This window comes from Dermacentor silvarum, chromosome 7 (assembly GCF_013339745.2).
Source record: "Dermacentor silvarum isolate Dsil-2018 chromosome 7, BIME_Dsil_1.4, whole genome shotgun sequence".
NCBI lineage: Eukaryota > Metazoa > Arthropoda > Arachnida > Ixodida > Ixodidae > Dermacentor > Dermacentor silvarum.
In genome coordinates, this window is record NC_051160.1 from 22,534,906 (window position 1) to 22,560,898 (window position 25,993).

General features: G+C 45.7%; 2 protein-coding genes across 2 annotated transcripts in view; one reads left to right on the forward strand and one right to left on the reverse strand.

Annotated features, from left to right (window-relative positions):
• Nucleotides 1-21,656, reverse strand: part of LOC119457708 (zinc finger FYVE domain-containing protein 1-like) — a 43,395-nt gene extending 21,739 nt beyond the window's left edge. Inside the window, 9 exon segments of the mRNA XM_049670941.1 lie at nucleotides 747-844; nucleotides 4,577-4,788; nucleotides 5,305-5,530; nucleotides 6,637-6,918; nucleotides 7,731-7,979; nucleotides 10,459-10,714; nucleotides 12,172-12,219; nucleotides 17,988-18,179; nucleotides 21,439-21,656. Coding sequence (XP_049526898.1) covers nucleotides 747-844; nucleotides 4,577-4,788; nucleotides 5,305-5,530; nucleotides 6,637-6,918; nucleotides 7,731-7,979; nucleotides 10,459-10,714; nucleotides 12,172-12,219; nucleotides 17,988-18,112 — 1,496 coding nt within the window. The 5' untranslated portion in view covers nucleotides 18,113-18,179; nucleotides 21,439-21,656.
• Nucleotides 21,657-22,218: 562 nt separating this feature from the next.
• LOC119457709 (heterogeneous nuclear ribonucleoprotein L-like) overlaps nucleotides 22,219-25,993 on the forward strand; it is a 128,806-nt gene continuing 125,031 nt past the window's right edge. Inside the window, 1 exon segment of the mRNA XM_049670327.1 lies at nucleotides 22,219-22,435. Coding sequence (XP_049526284.1) covers nucleotides 22,370-22,435 — 66 coding nt within the window. The 5' untranslated portion in view covers nucleotides 22,219-22,369.

The window sequence follows — 25,993 nt, forward strand, 5'->3', positions numbered from 1 at the left end:
TTTATAGCCACCGTGGTGCGTTTGTTCATGTCCCCTTCGTGGCGTAGTGGGCTAACGCCGCGCGCTCGGAAGCGAGGGGTCCCTGGTTCGATTCCGCGCTACGGACACAACTTCGGAATTTTTTTCTCATTTTTCTCAGACTGGTTACACACTACTACTACTACTACGACGGGGACGGAACGGGTGCCGCTATAAGGAGCTTCGCCCCTAAAATCTAAGCCATAAACTTGATGTAAACAGCACAAAAGTGAGCAATGGAGAATTTAAGGACTTGCCTTATTGGTAGTAGCCCAGTTTGTTTTACTTCAATCTTAACCTCACATTTCATTTTACATAATGAAATGAATGCTAGCAGATTTAAAAAACACTCCCAACACAGATAGAACCAGCTGCAACATTGATTAGGCCAATGCCCAACCATCTGGTATGTATTACTGCCTCAAACAGTTGAAACTGCACGATATGAAAAGCTTACTCAGCCAAATTATAATTACTGGCCGCTTAATTAGTGATAATGGCTGTCATTCCAGACATAGCAAACATGTTTTTACCAGGACAATTTAACTGCACGAGAAAGGCAGCATCTTATTCAATGTTGACATGCGCCGCACCTAAATCTACGAACTACCTGATTTTACATAATCTAAGGTGCACACAACACATTGTGCGATAGGAAAGGAATTGTCAATAAAAGAGAAAGCCAAAATTAAAGTAGTATAGAAAAGAAAGAAAGAAAACAAACTTACTTGCAAGCGATGCACGTAACGGGGCAGGTGAAATACTGGTCGGGAAATGGGCTTGAAACAGTGTTGTCAATGTCACCGCTGAACCTCTCGTTTAGAAGCTGAAGTGCGAAAAATAAATGTACCACACAGTCAGTAAAAGGCTCTTGATGGAACTGTCTGTGCGCTATCTCAAGTTTGACATTATCACACACAACAAGCACCAGGGTATATAGGCACCTTGCACCAGTGAAGTCGCATTGTGCGCATTTATCACCCCGAAATTGCCAACCTCGAGTGCTTGAACTTGAAATTGTTACACTTCGGAAAGCCTAAATGCATGTTTGCTTCATTGCTTGTTCAAGTGTAGAGTGCCAAGTCCTGCCCTGCCCAGCTTGCGGCAGCAATGAAACTCTGAAATGCTCGCATTTCCACGTTTGAGTGCAACAGTGGCCAGTAATGCATGACATGCGCATCTCTACGTGCATATCATCAGAAGGATACTATTGGCTCACAATATGCCCTAGCAGACGGTGCTGCGAGAGAGTGGCATGGGGGAAGCCATTTTGCTTCCTTTGCTTGCTAGGCCTAATACTTCCGAGGACACTGAATGTAGGCACACATAATAGTGGCAACTGCACTTTTGAACACAGCGAGTGCCCAAATGCACATTGTGGATCTTGGAACTGAGCCACTGCTGCAAATTCAGGCAAAGCTGGAATTGCAATAATGCAGCAAAGCCCGTTCAGGCGCTATGTACACAGATATATACGCCAGGACAGTGCATCGGCAGCAAAAGCATCGATGGAAGTAATAATATTTAAAATGTCTTGCATACATCTTGAAACTTTTCTGATTGGAACTGCACTGGAAGTTTGAATAACGGGTGTAAGGTGTTTTATTAACCTAGTGTGGTTTTTTTTTCTGTTCGAGTATACTATTGTATAATAGTGGGCCGACTTCTTGTATTGTTTTTCACAGTGTCTTCTACCAAGCATAATCTTCAAGTGCCTGGATAGGTGCTTTTCAAGCCTGCCAGTGTGCTAATGTTGCTAGTGCATTTTCGCATGGAGTCTGCATTCTGTAAATTTGACAAAGATCAATGAAAAATTGAAAATTCCCAATCTATTCTGCTGCTGTACGTCTTGTATGATTCTGAAGGTGCAATAAATATGGTGAATGCAAATTTTCAATCAACAGAAAACATTGGCACCCAAAAGGGCTAGTCCCTTTTGGAAGCGCAAGGCAAGGTGCATATATACACCAATCTGTGCAATGAACTTGTGCAAGCTCAGCGCCTCTGTCACTTACTGCAGTACAGCTTGCAACATCGTGATGCATTTGAGATGGAAACAGCAATGAAACCGACGACACCTGGGCCAGATGTGAAATCCAAAGAAGAAAAAAATAAAGTCCATGCCATTTGTTTGTTCATAAATTTAGTAATCGTGACTCAGCATAAGCGTTTTTGCTGCGAGCAGAAGTCGCTGCACAACCTAGCGCACGAAAAAAAAAAAAAAAAAGAACAGAGGACTCATCATTGTAGCCCACGTGCATAATTTCTACCACCAGGAATACTTCATATGGTTTGGGGTGTGCAAAAAAAAAAAAAAAAAACGCCATCTTCCCGTAGGGAACCCTGAGTAGTATGCGAAGCAGCCATGGGGTCCACTCAAGGTAGTTTTATCAGCTGTATAAACTTGGACATGCAGCAGCACCAGCAACGCGCAGAACTGTTGTCGACGCCATCGGCGCTTTGCCCGCGTTCGCACCGAACGCGCGCGGCGTTGGCGACTGTTGCCGGTGCCTCTGGGGCGCCTACCGTCGCGCCTCTAACCTAAGCTGCTTCGCATTATCGCGCACGGAGCCGCAGGTGTTGCCATTCGCTGCGCAATCCGGAGAGGAGGAGCGTCGGAGAGGAGGAATGCCGAGAGGAGAGGAGATGAGACAAGGAGAGGAGGGGGAGGATGCGCAGTAGGGGTGTGGACGCCGCACGGCGGAGGGAGGGAGTGACATAGCCCTGACCATAAGATGCTTCGCATCTAAAACTAGCTGCTGCAAGCCTGCCTTTGCTTATATATAAATAGCTGCATAGTTTGAACCAAGTAATGTCTCGCACATGGGACGCCACCAGTGTTGGCGACCCAGTCCAACTAACAATTGCCAGACTATTTGAAATCCACTGCAGAACCTCTTTCAAGTGTCTCCAAAATCCCCTTTCACGAGGTGAAATGAACCCAAATTATGCGCAAAAACTTTCAATATTTTACTAAATTAAGAAAAATGGAAAGGTATGTCTGTTTAGGATCGTTCTGCAAATTTCAATGTGCCATGTCTTCGCATCTTCTGCTGCCTGCAGCTTTGTTTCACTTCCATAGGGACCTTATGATTCTGACAGTGAAATCAATGAACACTGCTTAGGTTACAAAAAATTGCAATCAGTTTGCAATGTCAGGAATTTGATCTGAGATTTCTGTTTTACTGTAGAATCATGCATTGCCAAGGGAAATCAAAAAGGCAAATAATCAGAGCAACAATTAAGAATGAACGTTCTTCTGTTTAATGCAGATCAGCCCTTCAGGCATCTTGCTGGTACTATATGCAGTACAAAAGGACTACCCATACTTGAACATAGAAGCCAACCACTCTCGCTGACCAGGCTACGATATGGCTCTGTACAAGTTTTACTAGTTGCTGTAAAAATGACATTCAATCAGGTTTCACATTTCCCCAAATGGCACAGAAGGAATGCAGGGAATGCGATCACAGCTGCAAGCATTATGAATGAAGCCCTGGAAAATAGAAATGGGATCTCACTGAAATGCTGTAAATCTACAATAACAATAGTGTAGAATATTAAACTGACAGTCAACAATTGGTGAACAAATGGGCTGGACAGCAGTTGTCCATACATTTTGGTTTACAGCCCACCGAGATGGCGATAAAGAACCTTACTTCTCTAGCTCAAATAAATGACGAGCACGTGGAACAAGTTCCAGGTGTATTTCAAAAGGCATCACCTGGCGTACGTGTGTTGACTTCACACAGCCTGCCTCACACATGTAACCTTCACCCCTCAATTGCGACACCTCAGAAAGAAATAAAAAAAAAAAAATTCTCCTGTATAACCTGCGGAAATTACTGTATACAATGCTCAAATCTTTGTAAAACAGGTTCATTTGAAGATGGGCGACTCGTTCAAGTTGTATCCTTAGCCAGCAGTTGTGGCTCCAACCTCTCTGGTGATGCTGACAGTAATCTCCAGTTTCTGGTTGTGATCTAAAGGACTGCCGATGAGAACAGCACATAGTGATCGAGTTCCGGTTAGCTAGTGCAGCGTCGAGCCTAACACACTGACTTCTAACGCAGCCAAAACTCCAAACGGTGACACGAAAAGAGGAGGGAAATGTGTAACAAAGAAAGTGGGGAGCTTCAACAAGCGAGATAACGAAACTTTGGATGGCAAAAAACTTTGCTGTGATGCACGGCCGTGAAGCCAACCTCAAGGCGAAATTCACATGCAACCCACATCCCAACTTTCCTATTAAATTCATTCAATTTTTGCTGTGGTTTACATGCGCAAAAATACAATATGTACAATGTACATAAAATCCTACTGTTGCTGGCTTTCCCTCATTTTCTTACAAAACATCAAAAACTGGTTCCAGTTACACAATGTGTCAATTGAAAGAAATGTTTAAAAAAAAAAAAAATGTCTGATGAAACACAGGCACTTTCCTCTTCACAGTTTCAGGCATGCATTACATAAAAGGCAAATCGTATTGTCAAATTAATGCAAGTGAGCTACTCTGCGCAAGGATTCTCAAAAGCGCATTACACTGCCACCAACTCACTTTCAGCGCCTGGAATATGACCTCCACGGGTCTTGCAGAGCGCACAGAGGAGTTGTCCATGACCTTCTTCACCGCGGCCCTCAAACCATCAAAGCACGTCGGCAACCTCACTGTCTGGATGCCCACGTACTGCAAGTCGCTGAAGGCATCGAAGCTCTGGTTGCTTAGCCCGAAGCGCTTCTTCAGTTCCTCAACAGCAGAGAGCGAACCCTCTGGAATGTAAAATGAAATTGTGGAGTTTAATGTCTCGAAAACTGTGCAGTGAGTTACAAGAGACACCATAGTGGACAACTGAGGATTAATTTCGACCACCTGGGGTTATGCACCTAAATCTACGTACACGAGCGTTTGTGAATTCCACCATTATCGGAATGCGGCCACTGCGATCAGGAAGCAAACGTTGCTTCCTCATTCTCCTCATGAGATTACCGTGGTTACCATGGCCAAATCAGCGAAATGATAGAACTGCACATCGCAGTTCACTAGTCTTGCAAATGCATGTTATTTTTAAAGCAATTTGCCTTTTTTTTTTCTTTCTTCAATCTTAGGAGAATGGTGTTGGGTTGGTATTCATCAGCATGCATATTTCACTGGTCTTTCACATTTCAATCATAGTTTGAGTAATGGTGTTTCAGCTTACGCTATCAAGCCGTTTTAGTAGCTCTTGGCCAGGCAAACTGTCCAGTAAAATATTGTTTGGTCAATCAACAATTCTGAATTGCACGCACCACCGGCACCCAAAGGCTTGGTATGCATTGTCTCGTGGAAGACAATGACAGCAGGCCCCAATGCCGAGATGGGTCCAGCGAGGTTGCAGCGGTCCTTGAGTGCCTTGAGCTCGCGCGTGAAGTGGTCAACATAGGCTCGAGAAGCATCCCCGAGAAAAGTGAACAGGTCCGTGGTGAGACGCTCGGCCCGGGTGCGGTAGATCACTATGTCCGACACAGCCAGCACCTGGACAGAGAAATCGCTGCCTAAGTGCCACAAATATGGTCGACCGCCAACCAGACACTGTACCCCCAATGTATTAAAATTAATTTGATAAACATGAAAGATTAAAAAATTGTTGGAATGGAACTTTGCGAAGCTGGTGCCAAGGCGTGAACCACTGACAATGACAGTGCAACTCTGTAGTTAGTGCACGACACTGATGATAAAGCATATTACAGTTTCAGTTCAAACTGGGCAAGACAAGATGGGCAAACAGCGTGGCTTCATGGCAATACAAATCTTGCCTGCACAGTGAAAGGTCTCACAGCATTAGGCATTGCAATCTACTGTCGACCCCTGTTAATTCAATAAACCCTTACAGGACCATGAGATTTTCTCGAATGACCCGAAAGGTCGAATTAATTCTTTCGCGCCCATGATAATATGTTGTCGATGATATAAATAAGAATTTTGGAGCTCCCAGAGTGCTTCTGGACAGCTAGCGCCACCGAATGGGTTAAAGAGAAACTATTTCATCAGTTTCGCTTTTGTGTTTCTCTTTTCCACCGCGTGGAGATTTTTAAAGTGCCTTCGTAGTCGACGAGACGAGCGCTCGTAGTTTCGAATATGGCGTCGGCATCGTGCGCCACTGCTCCACGGAAACGGCTAATTTAGACAGATTCCGATACATCTGGGCTTGAATTTCTGGATTATGGTAGCAGCGCGGACTTGGCTTCAATTTGTCCGACTTTAGTACGGATGGCGGAAGTGCGTCAAACCACCCCGGATGGATTGTGCTTCATGAGCGGAAGGAGTTTCAGCCACTAAATGATAAAACTAAATTTCAATGAAGCAGCTTTACTCCTAGGGAAGCAGTAGTGCCACCTGCTGAATCTCTCGCGTTTTCAAGCTTTTTATAACTGCTGCGTGCATGAGGAAGCGCCCGTGGGGATTGGTGGGACATCAAATTAACTGAACCGGCATTCTCTTGAGATCAAACTGAACGAGTCTTCCTTCCACAGCAACACGTGGTTTCTTGCTGGGACTTTCCAGTGCATCCAAATTAAGTGATAAGTAGAATTAATGGGAGTTGACGATTCTGTAGCATCACCATTCAATCCCAAGTTCACCTTGAGGAGAAGTCTGGTGCGCTGGTTCTGGTTCTCAGCCACTCCCAGCAGCCCCTCTGTGTCCACGGTGAGAAGGCCGTGCTCTGGACAGTGCGCTGCCCACACGCCGATGGTGCACGACTCTTGCTGCGGAGAAGTTTGAAACACCCGCTGCCCATTGTAGAAGGAGTGGTTCAGGGTGTGCGATTTGCCTTCACCCGTATTGCCAAAGATGGAGACCACCTTGACGGGTGTCTCAGGGCTGCAGCCCAGCTGGGCAGCAAGCTCTGCTGCTGAAGACACCTGCGAAAACATTTTTTTTTAAAGATTAACTTTTGGGGTTTTACATGCTAGAACCACGAACTGACTATGAGGCATGCCGCAGTAGGGAGGCCTCCATATTAATTTCGACCACTTGAGAGTTTAATCTGCACCCGATGCATGGTACACAAATGTTTTTGCATTTCGTCCCCATTGGAATGCTGCCGCCGCCACAGGGATCCTACCCGTGACCTCAAGCTCAGCAGTGAAATGCCAAAGCCACTTGACTACTGCAGTGGGTAACACCTCTGGAGGAGAAGTGTGGCAAAGTGTGTGGTAAAGTGTATATCTTTTGTGTGCTAAAATACGTCTGGGAAAGCTGTACAGAAGTTTAATAATATTTTTTTTTTGTTCTACCAAATGACTGCATTACCATAAACATTCTATAAGAACATTGCTGCTCTGGTCGAGAAATGCAAAGTATCGGAGGAACTGAACAAGCACCAAAACTTGATGGCAGATAACACGAGCTGACAACGTGGTCCATTACCAGCAAAAAAAAGAAATAAATCTGCAACATGAAGAAGTATGAATCATCTTTTGTTGTAGTGACATGAACCTCCGAGATGTACAGCTCAGGCTCGGCAGTTCGAAGGATGGCAGCCAGTATGCAATGAGAAATGTACTGAAATATTCAAACAAGACGCGTTAAGATGTGTAGCAAAATGCTGGTGTTGTTGGTGGAGAAAACAAATGCGACGAAAGTGGCGAGACTTTGAACTTGTAACTCAGCACAGCCGGTTGCCCTGGCCGTCGGAGTAAGAGCAAAGGAGAGACCACAGCAGGGCCCTTACCTGCAGCACCTCCTTGTCATCCACGAGCAGAATGCTATTAGTCATCGGTTGTGCCTTGCACCCACTATAGGTGCCGCTGACAAGGTCCGGTTCGTTGAGAGACTGCAGCGCCATCATGGTGGTGCTGCTGTCTTCATAGGACGAGCTGCAATCAGGTTCGGCCGATAGGTACTGCTCTTCCTCGTCGTCGACCTCCACTTCGGCTGCTGCCAACTTTGCCTGTCGCTCGAGGTAGTAGCGGAAGCGAACCTGCCACGTGTCAGACAAGAATGAAATCCACTTGCACGCTATGTGGCATGCACAATACGTAACATCAATGTCGGCATAGGCATGGCTCCTAAATAAGTGCATAAATACATGTGCGTTAATGCTGTGAGCGCTGTTTTACCGAACTGTTCCCACAATTCTGCGAACCAAGCAGTAGACAGAGGCTGCACAGTGTACAACAAATGACCAAGTATGCTCTAATGAGAAGACTTTCATACATGTAGTCCTACATGTACGTAAACTAGCTAGCATTATGCATTATTCGATAGCTAAAGCAGCAGTACAGCGACAGCGAGTGTACGATACAGCTGAACCTGTTTACAACGAACTCGATAGTTCCACATTTTTAAAAGTTGGTCGTTATATCAGCAGTTGCCCTTAAAACTGTCAGAACTTGTTGGTAAAAACGCTCAAAAATTAGCTGCACTGAAGTTGGCATCGGCAGTTACCATTCGGCAGCACTTTGGTCCGAAAACCAGATTTTCAGTGTCATTTTTGTTCCCGGTATGTTCCCGCACCTAGCTGCAAACTTCAGTTAGAAAAGTCACTTTAAAGAATTAAATGACGCCCAGTTCCGATCACCTGTCATTTCTAAACTGCAAGAGTAGCCGCCATTGTTTAATTCGAGAGCTTGTGATATACAGTGGAATGTTGTTGATACGATTCAGTATAATACGTTTTTCGGGAAAATATGTTTGTTTCTCTTTTCCCAATAATACGATTTGGTTGGATAATACGTTGGATGATCAATTTTCAGATTTTATGCTTTATTTTCCGGTTCCCGTGAAGATCACCCCCCCCCCATGTCAACGAGATTCCACTGTACTTCGGTATTTTGAAACTGTAAGCGCAGCGGCCACAACCAGCGGGACATGACTGTATTCTGCACATGAGAGTGAACCGTTCTAGTTGGCTGGAAGTATGAACCTCGGAAAATACTGGAGCATGCTGCCATTCTGCGAAGGTCTCGAACATCATGGTCTCGGCATTACGACATACTGCGTATTAGCCACATGATTAGGAGCAGTAAAATTATGTTATCTATGTCGCTTCGGGCAAAAAAGAATAATGCGATGTTCGAAAAGTAATACGCCACTGTGAACCGTTATCAGTAGTCAGCAATGCATAAACAAAGCGCCGCTGAACCGTGATCTCCTGATGGCATAGTAAGCACCGATCCTTTGTAACATTGCGTGGTGGCAGTGCAGTGCTCTTGCAGACTTGGGCTGCGTCGACAGGAATGTTTCAGCGGCTGTTGTTCACGCGGTGGAAAGACAGACGATCATTCCAAATTGCTGAAACAGGTGTAATGCACATGGTGCCGCACGGACAATTGCGCAAAAATGACAGTGACGCCGTCGTGGCATCCAATATCACACCGGCACACGCGCCGCGCCATGCTGCTTATGCTGTACGCAGCGCGCCTCTGCCTTGGAGGCATGACAAGCACAAACGCATGACCTTCGCAGCTTCTGAAATCTGCGCGAGGCGATCACTCGCCCATCTTGAAGGCAGTATCATTGTTGCGGTTGGACTAGAGCGGGGCACGCACTGCTGTGTGCCCAGTTTGGTGGAACTTCGCGTGTGCCCTCTTTTTACCATGACTGGCTTCGAAGCATTTGCTGTAGTAGTACAGCGATTTAAAAAATGTTCTTAATATCTGGAAGCAGTTTCCATAGGGAGGGTCTAAATTCGGAAATGCACTGAAGTGAGGTCGTTATAACCGTAGATTGTTATATCTGGGATTGTTGTAAATGGGTTCGATTGTATTTGCCTACGTGCTACAAAGGAAGCTTCATATTCAGGCACTTTTGTAGAAAGCATCCATCTGTCCCAACTACAGTAAAACCCCGGTGATACAATACGTCCACCGTACCGTATTTCGCAAAGATGGCCGCTGTAAACAATGGTCATCCCGTGCCCTCGTTTTGCTTGGCGAGGTGGTCTGTCGGTTTTTTGAGGGTCATGCGATGGCTCTGAATGGATCTGCGTTGATTCGGTATGAAACTGTAACCTTAGTCGCCGACACCCGACGACACGTCTCCAATTAGGCCTAATGTGCTAGACAGTGTGGTCAATGGTGGGGCTGTGACAAAAATTCACCTCTGGCCGATGCAATAATGAGCCGCAAACCTTTGCGGAAAGCTTGTGGCTAATGTTCCTCGGTACGGGTGGCTCATCAGGGACTAGGTCGCGAGAGCATGCCATACGTGTTAGATTGACAGCCATTGAAGCGGTGTTCCGGTCGGCGGTCGACCAGCCAGCAACTACCGCGAGCATGCATGTCAAGTTTGTGTGCTCGCATGTGGGTAGAAAGGTGTGAACTGCACGTATCTGTGTGCATATGAATGAAACGAGGTATGGGTGCACTATACACTTTTTGAAGCTAGGAAGGCCATAACAGCAATCGTGGGAACATACATCTGCCACAGTTCCTTGAGTAACACTGAGAACAACACACCTTGACGTGAGCAAACTTGCGGCGCAGCAGGTGGATCTGGTAGTCGCAGGCGTAGCAGAGGCTGCGCTCGCACGTGTGGCAGCGGATGTCGGCAAGGTTTTCACCCTGGCAACTGAAGCCCTTGCACAGCAACTGAGGGTCTGGCTCGACCACTGGGACGCGGGGCCGATGGTCTCGGAAACGAGACTCCTGGTGGAGCACTAGCTCACAGCCCTCACATTGGTTTGTGTCACAGTCAAGGCAGAAGTACAATGCACTGCAAGAAACACACGAGACAATGAAAGCTAACCTTGCTCATAGGCTATCAGGCATGCCTCTTTAAAGGGACAGAAAAGACAACAACACACCAGTTAGGACATTGAGATTACATTTTGTTTCAAATCCTCTCTGCATTTCATCACAAATAGAGGGATCACAAAAAAAAAAAAAAAACGGAAAGAATGTACATTGATTTTTTATGCCAATGCCATGACATGCATGACGTAATAGCAACAGCACAGCTTTTACCATTTTTTCATCTTCTGCCCCCTCTCTTTCTTTTTTATAACACAAAAGAACTAAAGTGGGAATAGAATGACACAATAATGAAGCGTCGCCTGCATTGCATGTATCTTAATATACTAGCACCCAGTTAGAAGATATCCTTCTCCAAAACATGCTAAAAATTGCATTGGGTGTCTCAGTTAAAATTGTTCCCAACTGCTCAACACATAGGTACTTGCCATCTATGAACATTAAAATATGCGAAATTCCATTGACATGACACCAAATAGGAGCAGGGGAGGGGTGATAACTTGCATTTTTTAATAAGCTTACCCTGAGAACATGCCTTTTCAGGGATACATATACACTTCAACGAAGTGTAACGTTAAGTGCAGCACACAAGCACCAACAAATTTGGCAGAACAAAGTGTGACAAGCAACACATCGCTTGCTCAAAGCAAGTACCCTTCTCGTGTCCTTTTACCACCAGAAGACCGTAGAGTGAAACTTTTTCGCTATAAATATAGATAAATCATTTGTAAAATGGTCTCAAATTTGTTTAACATTATGAAAACTGCTGTAAAGTTTCGCAGGTCGGTTGACAGATGCTTTTGAAAAATTTAACTGAAATGACAGTGTATTTCATAGCCCATTTAAGTTAAGATATAAACTCGAAAATGGTGAGAGCCCTTGGATTTCTGCCAAGCAGAAATCACCTTACGACGTATTGCTTGGCTTCCATTCTGCAATACAGCCTACCCTAAAGTGAACTTGGAAAAAGTTAATTGAGGGATCTTTTTAATTAGCTACCTGGACATCAAGATTTCTCATAGAGGTAACCTCCCCCTCTGAAGATGATTGGTCTGAAAGGCCAAATGGAGCTATGTAATACATGCAACTTTAAAAAAATCTGTTGAGGTGATTATGTAGCCAGAAGGAGCCGGGGTGGATACAGATGATGTACAAGCGTGAACTACAAGCAACACAGGCAGTGTACATTAAACCGTGCGGCAACACAAATTACTGAACTAGAGAACAAGTAAAACGTGCAATGCTAATGAGAAGCACTGAGTAACAGCTGTTCGCTTACAGTGGATGATGTAAATATAAAGGAAATGTCCAATTACTTCTGCTACACCTTGCCCTATGGTCTGCACTGCCAGAGTGTTTCTCTTAAATGCAAGCAGTGCAAACGGGACATCCACAAGCAATAGACAGAACAAATCCTACGTTTGACTTGTCCACTGTTGGATGTGCTTGTCTACTGCTTGTACAGACCTGCAAGACGAGATTTTAAAGGAGCACTAATGAGAAACGCAAATTTGAACTTCTAAAGTATTCTTAGAAAACTATATTTGCAGTAAGATGATTGCTAGAAGAGAAAATATTTGGAATGAAACAGTTCCACTACAATGTGTCTTTAGTGTTGACGCCAATACCTGTCACAATACAGTCAACCTCCGACTTTTTAGACATGCTACAGGCCATGAGAATGTATAAAAAAATCTGGAAGCCCGGAAAAAAAAAAAAAAAAAAAAAAAATGAAATGCATGCCTATTAATGACCCCAAGGGCTTAAATCACCACAGACACGTTCGAAATAGCTCTGAAGACCTGCCTAGTACACTTATTAGGCATAGCGGTGTTTGTTATGTGACAGGAGATGGCCAGTGCACGCGTGTATAATTAATAACTAGATACTGTGCGCAGCGACAGTGGCCCCTTGTCGCTCTTGGTATGCTTTACTGCAATACATTGCGTATGCTTTACCGCTCAACCCCACGGTATTGTGGCGAATTGACCTTTGGAAACCGGTGTTATGCAACGCTCGACTCTTTCTGTGCTTTCCACGCTTAGAAGGTCATCAACGTGGATGACAAAGGCGCAGTTGGCACCACTGCCGACAGTGGCAAATTCTTTCAATGAAAAACATGACATCAAACAGCAGGAAGCCTGTTGGTGAACGCCGAAGTGCTGCTACAGGGCTTGCTACGGCTGCTAGCAGATCGGCGGGCGAGAGCACTGGTTCGAGGTTGCAAGATAATAAAAATGGCAGCAGTGGTGGCTTCGATTAATGCCGTTTCGAACCTGTGCTCATGGCAAAAAGTCTGGAAAATAAGACGGTAAAGGGCGTTGGCGTGAGAAATTTCAGACGTTTTCATACATTGGCTTTATGAGGAAGGCGTCCGAATTATTGGGCATGTCCGAAAAAATAGGTTGTCAACTGTACGTGCAGGCATTTATTGCAATCAATACGCAACAATAAAAAAAAGCAGGTTGCCAGTATTGATGTGAATAGCATTATTAGCCTACATCAACCACTTCGGGTCTATGCATCTAGCCTCTTTACGCTGATGCTCAATAGAAAAACGAAGAAAAAAAATTCTTAATAACTTCGTTAGGTCACAGGTTCTTCAAGCATACCAGCCCAACGCTTTAACGCTGTGCCACGAATGCCTGAGGGAAATAAAAGGTTAATTTTCAGTGTTAGCATGCACTAGCACACCACATATCTCTGAGGCCACACAAAAGGCGGAGGACAACTTTGTGTATGTCCAGAGAAAAGAGAGAGAGGAGCCCAGCAGCAGCACAGGCTCATAGGACACACATTTCGGCAGTGGCAACATGTTGTGTCACTACACTGTTTGAAGAAGAATAATTGCATTAGCATCAACAGTCATCGCAAGACGAGATCTGCCAAAATATTTTTCCCTCGCTACAATGGACAATTGTGGGACAGTTATGACAAGACGTGTTATGACAAGATGGTGCCAAGCTCAAATGCCACGGGAAGGCGTGCTGAACATACCCGAAACGTAACCTTCACTCTGAGGAAGGGGTGAGGAACAATAGCCGTGCAGACCAAGCTCTGGCCTGAAACACACCATCATGCAATCAGGAGAAGAGCAGCAGCCAGGCAAGCAGCAAATAGAGAGCACAGGAAAGAAAAGGGGAAAAAAAAAAAAAAAAACATACCATGCATTCTCGTAGTGTAAGTATTGCAGCAATGTTATTCACAAGTGACACAGTTCAGGGAGCATTCATCCAGCTTCTAGGCACGCTTCATTTCATTGCCATAGCTTGAACCCTTTTGGTGCCGGGTGCTTTTACGAAGCGCAACAAATTAAATTTCTCACAACGTAACACATTAGCAGGCTTTTAAATTTAAATTTTAAATCTGGAAACTCAAACAATAATTGAGATGTGTTAATTATTCATTTTCACTAGAACAATTATCGTGTTCCTCTTAGTCACTGCCTCTTATTAGACACTTTTAGTTTAGCATATGCTATACCACTGCGTACGCTATAAAATAGCAGGTCGTCATATTTTATAGTGTACGCAATACTAAAGCGCACACTGAACTAAAACTGTCTATTATTAACATTCAATCCTCTGAAGCAGAGTTCAAAAGAAGTCCTTAAATTCCTGCATCATTAAAGTCTACGGATGTTTCATGTTCCCAAACTATCTCGAATACGACCAGGAGCATGAATTGATAGTCAAACTAGTATACGTGGGCATGTTATTCTATCAAGTGCTGTATTAATTATTAGCTATGGTAAACAGCTGTTGAATAAATGAAGGCTACCGCTTTCGGTCACAAATTATGATGGACTGTTAATAACGGCATGAAAGCTCAATAATTTCATTCCAAGCTGCTGTAGACTGCGCTCAACGAAAGTAAAGGTGGCAAGATGAGGCATTTCGCATCTTATCGAGGCTCTTAATTACAGCATAATTAAATACTTTGTTATTGTGCAGGCAGTCATGTTTGTATTTTTTTCACTGAAAGAAAACAAAATTATTCTTTTGCCGTAAGTGACGGAACACAGTTTGCCCAACATCCCTTGAAATATGGTACTAATGCCTTGAGCAAAGTGATCCAATCGTCTTTAGCAATTATCAGCACTTAAAGTTGAAAGGAAACCATATTCAGTATACAGACGTTTTCATTTTACTTGAAGTAAAATGCCTGTGGTATTGTTTTTTTCCATCTCCACTATTAGACAAAACAGGCAAAAACAAGTTGCACACGCAACTGTGCAACCCATAACTTAAAGTGCTATTTATAATAAAACATCCAATCACTAATAAATGAACAAAACTGAAAATTTTTGCATCTCACTTGCCCGGGGAGGGGCAGTTAAGTATCTATCAATCTAACGAGGAAGCATTTGCAGCAACCATAACAACCAGTAATTCTCCAAACTTTATATATGTATCATTAGAATAACGGAGTAATGCAGGGTTTTATCTGAAACGTGCACAATGGAGATTGAAGCATCTGATCATGTTTAAACATTTTTTGATTATTCAATTTGCAGTGTTGGCATACTCAAATGCTGGCACGCACCTCATGCAATTTATTGCTGTACAGTACAAATCAAAAACTTTTCAGGCCATTTGTGATGGGATGTCGTATTGGTACGTGACCCAATGAACAGACGTGCATTTCAGAGAGGTATGAATGTCACCAAGCCCGGACAAAGAAGAAGAAGCCCACATGCAGGGGGTGCAAGGATTCCAGGAGCTAATAAGATTCAACCGAAACATTTGATTCACAGCAGCGCTGACAGCAGAACAAGTTATTGCCATTGCAAATGTAGCACTATTTAAATGAGGCACAAAGAAAATGTACGGCCCTTGCATGTCTCTCCCCCCATATTCTAGAACGTTCCTCCAGTCGACACTTCACCACGACCCAAGCAAGCTGATGTAAGTGCTGCCCCTCGACAGTAGTAGTCACTGTGCTTCAAGATCATACGCGGAAATTATTGAGAAGTATATTGTCTTCACAAGTCAAGAGGTAGCGCAGTGGAGTGAAGGAACAGCTTCGAGTTGTGGATTGTGTCAGTATATGGGGGTCCGTCTATGAAGCTTCCCTTGCGTTATTGCACTGCTGGCACCATACGTTCACAGGATGCTGGTTATGAAAAAGCGAGCTGGGCACACTGCCCCAAAAATTCAGATTTGCAGTCAGCACAGAGATCCTCTGTTGAATGCCATATGCCCAGGCTATGCAAAAAACACTCACGCCGTGAAACTTTTGGCGACATATTACAGTGGAACCTCGTTGATACAATCTTCATGGGAACCGGAAAATGAAGCATATCATCCGAAAATCGTATCATCCGATGTATTATCCAACCAAATCGTATTATCTGGAAAATGGGAAAAAACGTATCATCCCGAAAAACGTATTATGCAGAATCGTATCAGCGAGGTTCCACTGTATTTGGTGGCATGGCAGAACGATGAGATGCCTTAGGTAACTTCACAGAGATTAATGCAATAAGTGGGCAAGGCCTGTGGAAGAGGACAGGGCCAGTGCTAAATTCAAACTGGCATTTTATTCAACTGACAGCCTTCCAGGTGCCTAGTCTTTTTACTGTGCTAATATACATCATGTTAACTACCCACTGGAATCTCGTTAATTCCAACTTCTGGTATACGAGGTGTGTTCAAAAAGAAACCGAACTTTTGAAATAGTACGCCAACCGGCAGAGGGAGCGCGCTGCGGCTACAGAGCGCATGTGGCGGCAGGTTTAGACAACAAACTGCCATTTGCCACGTTTCGCTCTGACCGTTAGTTGGCGAGCTACAGCCGCTGAAGTGAGCACATGAACAAGCTGTTCTTCGGATTGGTGCCAAAGAGACAATGAAGGAATTGGATGAATAGCGTGTGTGTGTGATGGTCTGCTACAAACTTGAGAAAAAGTTTACAGAGACATTTCAGTTGCTTAGCCAAGCATACGGGGAGGACTGTATGAGCCGCAGGCAGTCCTATGATTGGTTCAAGCATTTTGAAGACAGAAGAATGTCGGTCGGTGACGATCCCAAGCCTGGACAGGTGGACCTTCCACATCCACAGATGATGACCACGTCGACAGAGTTCGAACTGTGATTCATGAAAATCGCTGTTTGACTGTTCGAGAAGTCGCTGACGAAGTGGGTATCAGCGTAGGATCACGTCATGAAATTTTGAGTGGCAAACTTGGGATGCGTCGTGTCAGTGCAAAATTCGTGCCGCATTCGTTGACTGACGAACAGAAGCAGACCCGTGTCGAAATCAGCCAGGAACTGACCACCGTTGCCAATGACGATGAAAACTTTCTTAAGAACATCATAACAGGCGATGAGACATGGGTTTATGACTATGATGTTGAAACGAAAGTGCAGTCATCACAGTGGGCAGGCTCCTCGTCCAAAAAAAAGCACGCATGAGTCTGTCAAAAATGAAGGTGATGTTGGTTGTGTTTTTTGACTGCAAAGGCATTGTCCATCAGGAATTTGTGCCACATGGTCAGACGGCAAACAAAGAAATTTACCAGGGGGAATCCTAGCAAGTTTGAGAGATTCTGTGCGCAGTAAAAGGCCCGATATGTTGGAAAATCAGGCTTGGATGGTGCATCATGACATTGCCCCAGCTCACGCGTCGCTCCTTCTCCGCAGCTACTTAGCGAAACACCACACTCCTGTTGTGCTCCACCCACCATATTCTCCAGGCCTAGGACCAGCAGACTTTTTTCTATTCCCCAAGCTGAAAACTACCTTGAAAGGACGTCGTTTTCAAACTGTAGAGGAGATCCAGGACAATACGAGGAGAGACCTGTGCGCCATTCCAGAAAGTGCGTTCCAGGAGGCTTTCCAAAAATGGAAGAAACAATGGGAAGAGTGCATTGCCAGTAGAGGGGACTGCTTTGAAGGGGACAGCACTTAAAATGTTGTATCATAAGCAGTAAAGGTGTTATAGCAAAAGTTCGGTTTCTTTTTGAACACACCTCGTATTCAAACTGACGCTGTGGTCCTGTTAAAATGATGAGTACCACTTGCAAAAAAGCAGACATCGTTGCTACTCGTTGCTGGGCTAAATGGTGCATATTTATTATGGCGTAATAAGATGCGAAATAAATTGAAGTACGGTCAGGACAGGGCCTCTTCGCTGTCCTGGTCGCAGTTCAATTTGTTTAGCATCCTATTACACTGCAACAAGCGTTAGTATCTCTGACAACTGCGATGAAAGACGTGCAAAGCAGCAATCACCTTGGGTGGGGTCCCTTGCACGTGAGGCGCTCTGCACAGGTCGGCTTGGCAGAGCGGGTGGCTGGGTGCGGCACGCTGCAGCCTTGACTAGACTGTGAGTGAGAGGCCACCGCCAGCTGGATCATTGAAGGAACCACTGCCGCAATGCTGACTCACGCTCACTTCCGAAGCTCCTGGCTTCCATGGGGTTTCCTGCACACAATGTCCTTGTTCATAAAGAGTTCATAAACCTTGGATGCATGCAGAAACAATATGCACACTGGGTCCCGAGGCTAGCAGAACAATAAAAGCCTACGTTCTCTTTAAAACCGTGAGTGAAGGAATCCCATCTGGTTGGGGAATGTGGTAGTAAATAAATACGTTCACCAAGATTTGTTAACAAAGGGCGCTTTGATGGTATGCTTGCTCACAATGAAAGCAAATTGTGAACACAGGGTTAACTATGCTTTTTTACATGCTGAAGGCATTGAACATGCACGGAGAAGGTTGTTGCCTGCACTCCTGCTGTTTAACATATGCATAGTGGAAAATATAATTCTGTTGTGACGAGGTTTATTGAACTCGTCAAGCGTCCATCAGAAGCAAAGCGGCAGCAACGATCGCTGAGCTAGATCAGCAAACTGGCTACGCGACACGCAATGGCGACAGTGCTTGCTAGTGTGACGATCTTGTGATGAGCTAGCGTGACACCGCAATGGCGACGTAACTTTCCAGTGCCACTCTTTTTTCTTACACTGTGCGTGTATATATATATATATATATATATATATGTATATATATATAGTCTTTTTTGCAGCAGTGACAGCTATTCCCACTGTCCTTTCATAACAGATATTACCTTGGTCAGCGATGTGTTCTTTATAAATTTTATTTCCTGCAATGCTGTGAACTTAATATACCGAGAGTATGCATGAATTTGTTTTAAGTTACCTCACAAAGCGTACACAACATGGCAAAGGACACTAGCATCTAAAGGCAGATGTTCTACACGCAAGATGAGGCCTCGTGTCTCGCAAGCAGATCTACACCGGCAGGTTTGGGAAAGAACTCCACCTTGCAGGCCAAGCACCACCAGTGCCACCAACCTCACTTGGCTCTATTCGGTTCCAATCAAGCTGTACACATGAATAGCTCTGCTACCATTCACTCCCGAATTTCCCACATGCGGGTAACCATAGACTATTTGCTGCGCAGACAACATCGCTACCTGGGGCCGTATTCTGAACCGTTGCACTTCGGCGATAGTTTGCCTAGGCAACATTTTCGCCTTCAGGCGCTGATTGGCTGGTTGAGCCTGATGTCATTCAATTTTGCTCAACCAGCCAATCAGCGCGTGCCTGAAGGCGAAGGGCGAACTATCGCCGAAGGGGAATGTTTCAGAATGCATCCCCTGAATCCAAACCGCCGATTCAGAATTTTTTCAATCTAGCACAGTGTCTATGAGGAATCCGAGTGAACCGCTGCACATCTAACTTGCCTGTTCAACTATTAGTTGTGAATATAATAAAAAGCTGGAACTGGAACACCTGTTCAGCAGGTGAATGGCAACTGTGATGCGATAAGTCAAACCACTTTACAATTTTAACCACCAATGTATAGCTTCAATACACTGTAGTGCATGCACAATTCTGACAGGTGGCGGGATGGAGCAAAGGTGTGACATTCTTATTTGCGTGTGCTCAGTAGTGCAATGCACCCTGGTTACCACTAGATGCATGATGTGTAATGACACTTCACCCCTACCCTTGAAATGCATTTTTTTCATGGTGCAACACACCACTGCAGGAGGTAATTTAAACCTACAGTTAAACAAAAGAAAAAAAAGATTATGTCTAGGATCAATTATTACATGAAAGAAATAATATGCCGAGAAGTTATGTAATCCTCGTGTTTGCTAAAAATGGCAGAGTATTGGGCCATGACACGGCGACTTTGTCCTAAAAAATGTTACCAACACCTCTGCCACCTATAGGCTATTACAAGCCCCTATAGGGCAGCACTGCCCATAAGACTATGAGCTTGCAATTGAAAGTGTTCATTTTGCCCTTCCCGCTCTGGTTTGTTTTTCCAGGAGCTGACATTTCTGTGCCGTTAATAAGTGCGATATTAAGTAGACCTGTGCCTGCTTAAAGTTCAGTTGCAAGTCAGTGCCGATGCATCTGTGGCAGCCTCAAGGCACTTGCTGCCAGATGCGTTGCTTTTATTCATATTTCTGCGGCATAAATTGTTAGCGCCTAAAGTGAATCAAACCTGACAATATTCACATTTTTCAGTACACGCCTTGATCATCACGAGTCACCAGAACTCCAATGACCAAAAATACTAAGTCACATGCCGAACTACACTGCCATTTTATGTGTCTGGAAGAAGAGTCGATAAATATACGCTCAACAGCTGTAGGTTTCGAGCCACTGAGCTACGAATGCTAATGTATTAACACAACTGACGTTTGGGTGACTTGGTTTAGCTTCATCTTGCAAAACAGCGCAACACAGACACGGACAGGTTCTATGAAAGTGAAGACAGCTCCTGTCAAGCCCCTTCCTAAGTTCTTGTCCCTGTTGCGCTGTTTACCAGAGAGAAATGCTGAATGTATTATGAAAATAACTGCTTCAGATGAACAACTCGGGCGACCATGGCACCATGACATTCCCATCATTGTACGATTTCGCCAGGATAGGCGGGAAAAATAGTCAACAAGGTACGAATGTTTGATGTATGTGTTGTGAGACTGCAAAGCTGGCGCCACTTTCGCGTGATGGGATGCCTAGATACGAAGATAATGAATTTCATGTAGCACTGTTCGCGGTTCGATCTACGCGCGCAGCATGCACAAGGCACGTACTGCGAAGATGACGCAAAACAGCGCAATGTTTTGCGAAACGTAGTAGTAGGGTGCAACGGGGGCACAATTGGCGCGCTTCAAAAACGCGAATGTTCCAAAACGTGATTTGCGCCCACAAAGGCTAATTCACCACCGGAGGCTGTACTGTAAAATGACTAATCTTCTTAGCGTGCGCAATCACCACTGCCTTGAAAGTTCAAGTGAAAGGTCGCGACTCAGCAGACCCGTCAACAAAGACGGCCTCGTTATGAGTCATCACCGACTATCCGGGAAATATAACATCGCTGCCACTGACAACCGAGGAAAAGCCCATAGCTCTGGTCGACTTTCTGCATGCCGACGATTGCATAAGCAAGTGACGTGATGCAGTCTTGTCTACGGGCCACAAGCATACAAAACATTTATCCAAGAAGGAAACAAAGGTGGTCTTCAATGGCCTAGCACGACATTCCACAGTATCGCACGGTGTAGGCTTAGATAAAGGCGAAAGATGGAAGCGCGCTCTCTCGAAATGCCAAAAACTGAAGGCAAACAACACGTATTCGTGTATAAATGTTGACGCTTTGATAGTTAGGGAAACCGACACAGTTCGCAAGAGGCACCAACCTCACGGAAGTGCTGCCGTTGCTCTGCCACGAGAGTCACGAAGCGCTGAATCCTCTCGTGCAGTCTAGGCAAGCAATGTGCGGACCGAACTGCAACCTACGTTTAGCAGCTCAAGGCTTATGCGCTTATGCAACGCAATCAGCCATTAGAACTTGTGATGTTTGATCTTGAGCGCAGGAGAGCGAAACACAGCTGTTTTTCACGATGATCGCAAGGCAGGCTGGATTAGCGACCGCAGCGCCACCCGACGATAATAAGGGCAATTTTTCTGAAGGTCGTTAATTTTGTTAACGACCACTTTTGTTTTCACAAAATAAGTGCAAAATGTTTCGTGTAAAGGCACAAAAGTATATCTTTAAATGTTACAACAAGCTTACTTTAAACAAACACTGCAACTAGCGCCATGGAGGTATGAAAGCATAGTGCTGCACTAGTTGCACAATTCACGACGCAATGCGTAGTGTTTCCGCTAGCAAATGCTCAGCGCTTACAATTGCAACGATAGTGTATGTGCAAAAACACATTTTAGGTTGTTATAAAAATTACAATTACAATAATATCAAATATTTAAACTAAATATGGTTATGTTTAGTTGATTTAAATTAATAAATTTGTTACGCGTTCACAAATGCATCGCTTGCGATGCTAGCGCTGGTAGTAGTCGGAGCTGTTGTTTCTTTTGCGGTCGGTGGGATCGTTGCACTGACTCTCGGCTAAAAAGTAAAACTAAAACAAGCAACAAAAAAGCCGGTAGCGTCTGCCGCGCCACCTACGCCGCATCACTGGTTCTGCGCGCTTGTGCCGTCCCTGGGTGGCCATTACTTGGCGAAGAACTCCCTTGTGTCGGCTGCGAATCCGTCGTGTTTCGTTGAGTTCGTGTGCATCTCTGCGTGTGTTTGTGCTTGGTGCGGCTCGTGTCGAAATTTTTGGAATGATGGCCGATATTGCCAGCTACGACGGCCACGCCGCGAAACGGCAGCGCACCGACGAAGGCCGGGTACGTATCGCCCACGTTGTCTTCTTCTCGCCGGTGATCGCGCCCCGCGATGACAAAACGGCTTTTCATGCTCGCCGGCTCGCAGACGCACACGAAGCGTGCTTTGATAGGCTTAATGCCGGGCGTCACACAATGTGCCTTGTTTGGGGCGTCCGTCCTTTTTTTTTTCCTTATTTATTTTCGATCCCTGGCCAGTGCTATCTCGTCGAAGGACGAGCACGGCCAGTCGTGGACCGTTGGAACATTTGACTAGGAGTGTCGGCTTTTGTTCGTCGCGTTGCCGATGGGGGAACTAACAGCGGCCGTGAGTTGTTCACAAACTTGGCGCTTCGCGATAGGGCGGCTTTATCGAATGCGCCGGAATCCTCGTGGGAATCGCGGACCTATCGCGTTGCTCTGCTATTTATTGTTTTGTTTGTTGTTTTTCGCGCTTTCCCCTCATGACCGGCCGTTTGCGTCGAACTACGTTTGCTTGAGAATCGCTGTTTGGTAAACGCACGGGGAAATCTCTCCGAATGCAACATGCCGCCCCCGCCCGGTCACTTGGCTGAATGCATTTTACTTTTCTTTTTCTGTGTAGCTCCTGCGGTTACCTTGTTTTCTTGCTTCTCTCAACGCGTCCGGTCAACGTCCTGCTGAGGCCGTGTCGGTCGCTCACGATTTCTCACGGTGGCGCCCGTTCTTTCGCAGCTACGCTCGGAGAGCGCAGTTTGCGTTAGGAGCTTCGCCGTTAAGGGCCCGACGGAAGTGTGGCATAGTCGGCTGTTTACGGCCGCCAACCAACCAGAGACAGCTGAAAAGGCGCTATTTGATAAGATGTTCGGCCTTACGCGCGCCCACGATAGGGACAGGGTTATTTTAACCTCGGCGGGCTCTTCTTTAAGGGGCGTCATATCGACGAGATCTCGCTTTTTGTCTTTTTTCCTTTTAGTTTTTCGCTTCTCTGCAGCCCCCCCGCAATACCTCGTTCGGCACAAGCCACTTCGCTTGTGTTTCAAAAATAACCGCAGTCACCCAGCCGTATTGCGAACAGTGACTTTTGGCCCCTTTGGTTTTGTGACGGAACGCCCGTTGACGGGGTGACGCCTTTTGTGTTTTGAGGCGCAGCGGTTCTCTGGGAGCTTTCTTTTTAGTCGTTTGTTTTAGACGGCGTTCGCCCCGCCGTAATTAAGTGTGCATTGAAGCGACGGCATGGAAGACGAGGAAGCCGGTGGCACTAGCTCGCGCGCTTTGACTGCCCGGCGCTTTTAAATGTCGCGGGTCGGATTTTGCGGCATGAATTCAAAGTTGATCGCAATTTTAGCGAGGGCCAGGGTGAGTGAAGTCTCCCGACCTGCAAGAGACACGTCTTCACAACACGGCACGTTACGAAGCAGGACAAGTAGACCCGTTCCCTGCCACGCTTTTCTTTTTCTCGCCTACGTCTGCTAACGTTAGTGCCACGTTATAACCGGCTGTTAGCGTCGTCGTCGTTGGTTACGACCGGCGAAGAGCTACGTGCTATTTCCCAAAATGGTGACGCCACTGATCAGAAAGTGAGGCTTTCGTTGCGATTTGCTCCAAGTTGGAATATTTTCTTTCGTCTGTTGGGAAAAGTTGTAGCGGTATCACAACGGTTGATGAGGCAGCACTGTTTTTGTTTAGTTCATGTTTTCTCCTTAGCATGCTACATATCTGTAAATGTGCTTTGTTGCACTGAGCTGGGAGCTGCGGTTACGTAATCTAATCACACGGGCAGATTACCCGTCCATTCGAACCATGACTCTGGACGAACCGCGTGCGTCAGGGTGCGCGTCAACCCCGCCGTTCTTCAAAAATTTCTTCGCTGCCAAAAACTTTTCGCGTTCGCAAGAAAAGCCGCGGACATCCCTCAGCCACTTTGGCATGACCGGTCTATCTTCATTCGTGAATCTCCGTCTCCGTCCGACAGCAGCCGTTTTCTTGTGGCGTGCTTTACGATTTTTTTTTTTTTTTCGCGTCGTCATTACGCTTATCGGTGGCCGCTGTCACATTGTGAAACATCTTGGCATCGTTTTCGAATCTCGTGTCCTCCGCCTATCTTGGGCAATCTCGCTGCTTCAGGTTGGACTAGTGTTGCCGCGATGCTCGTGGCTCGGCAACTGAGGGACATGCAGTCGTAAGCTCGTCCACCCCCCTCTTCCCCTTGATGGATCCTCGTCTCGGGATGCGAATTGCGCTTGGCCGCAGATCTGCCTTTGTTTTCTGCACTTGGCAGACGCGCGTGGCCGCCTCTCGAACAGCTGGCTCCCCTGCCTTCACAAAAGACGGGCGCTTTTCATTGTGTTCCGTTGTTTTGGCCCTCCTTTACGAGGTGTAACTGAACGTGCACGATTCTTTTCTGTGTATGGGAGTTTCTTTTTGTCTGTTATAAAGGAAAAACGGTGTGGCGTGTCTTCTGGAAATGTAGGAAGGGCACATAAATATAGGAAACGTGACGTGTACGTCTTCCCGGGATCCAAATTCTCTTGGGACGAACTGAGCGTGATGCTACTTTTGAGACCGCCGTTGACTTCTGGGCAGCTCCCAAGCGCGCCTTGCGTTGCTGACTGCACGTTACCCCACTGCCATCTTCGCCTATTGCGTTGGTGTTCGCAGTATTTCTGAATGTGCATTTTCGTCTACTCAACTGTGTTATGCGTGCAGGCACGGGTTTTACGATTTCATTGTCTGTTGGCTTCATATGATTGTGACTGACTTCAGACACTTTACTATCTCGGGATAGGTCATTAGGCAGTCCTTCCACTTACTGCTACCTACTGGGCCCGTTGAGATGTAACACGGGTAGATGAGCGTTTTACGAGCAGTGTAAGATGCAATAGTGGGCCAGATACGTCTTGCAATTAAAACAGTATTGGTGAGGATTCTCGGTTAGAATCCGCATTGTCTAGGTGCCGTGGCTGCAAGCTGTCGCACCGTTCGACTCACGTGACGGCAGCAGCGTTCGTTCGTTTATAGCTCCAGCTCCAATCACTTTCATCCGTAACCAATATAGGCCCAGTTGTCCTGCCGTACTCCTTGGGCTACTGACAATCCGCTGCAGTGGTCGTCGTAAAGCGAAGCCCAGATGTAGCCTACTTGCGACGTGTTTCTTCTGTCGCGGCGTGGCCGAGCCTTTGCGCTTTCACTGCAAGACGCCGCGTTGTAATCGAGACGGAAGTAGTGTTCTGTGTAATTGCCAGTAAAGGCGGATTGCCGCTAAATAGTACCGTGTTTTCGTCGTGATAAACAGTGCGTGGCTATCTCGCACTGTTATCTCAATCAGTAGTACGTCTGGAAGTGTAGCTCCCACCCGACTGGCTCGTGGACGCTTTCCCAGGTGGGCCCGATAACGACGCACACATCTTCGGTGTTGGCGAAATACGGTCATATAAACCGTTTCGTGCATAGCAGGCAACGCTACAAAGACTAGATAGATTATCTCTCTGCGACTAAAAAATAGTGCAGCACATATGAAATATACTTATGTATAGGTACGCGCAATGTCGTTCGGTGTAACATTAAGTCTCAACACTTATATGTCGCAAGATATGACGCATA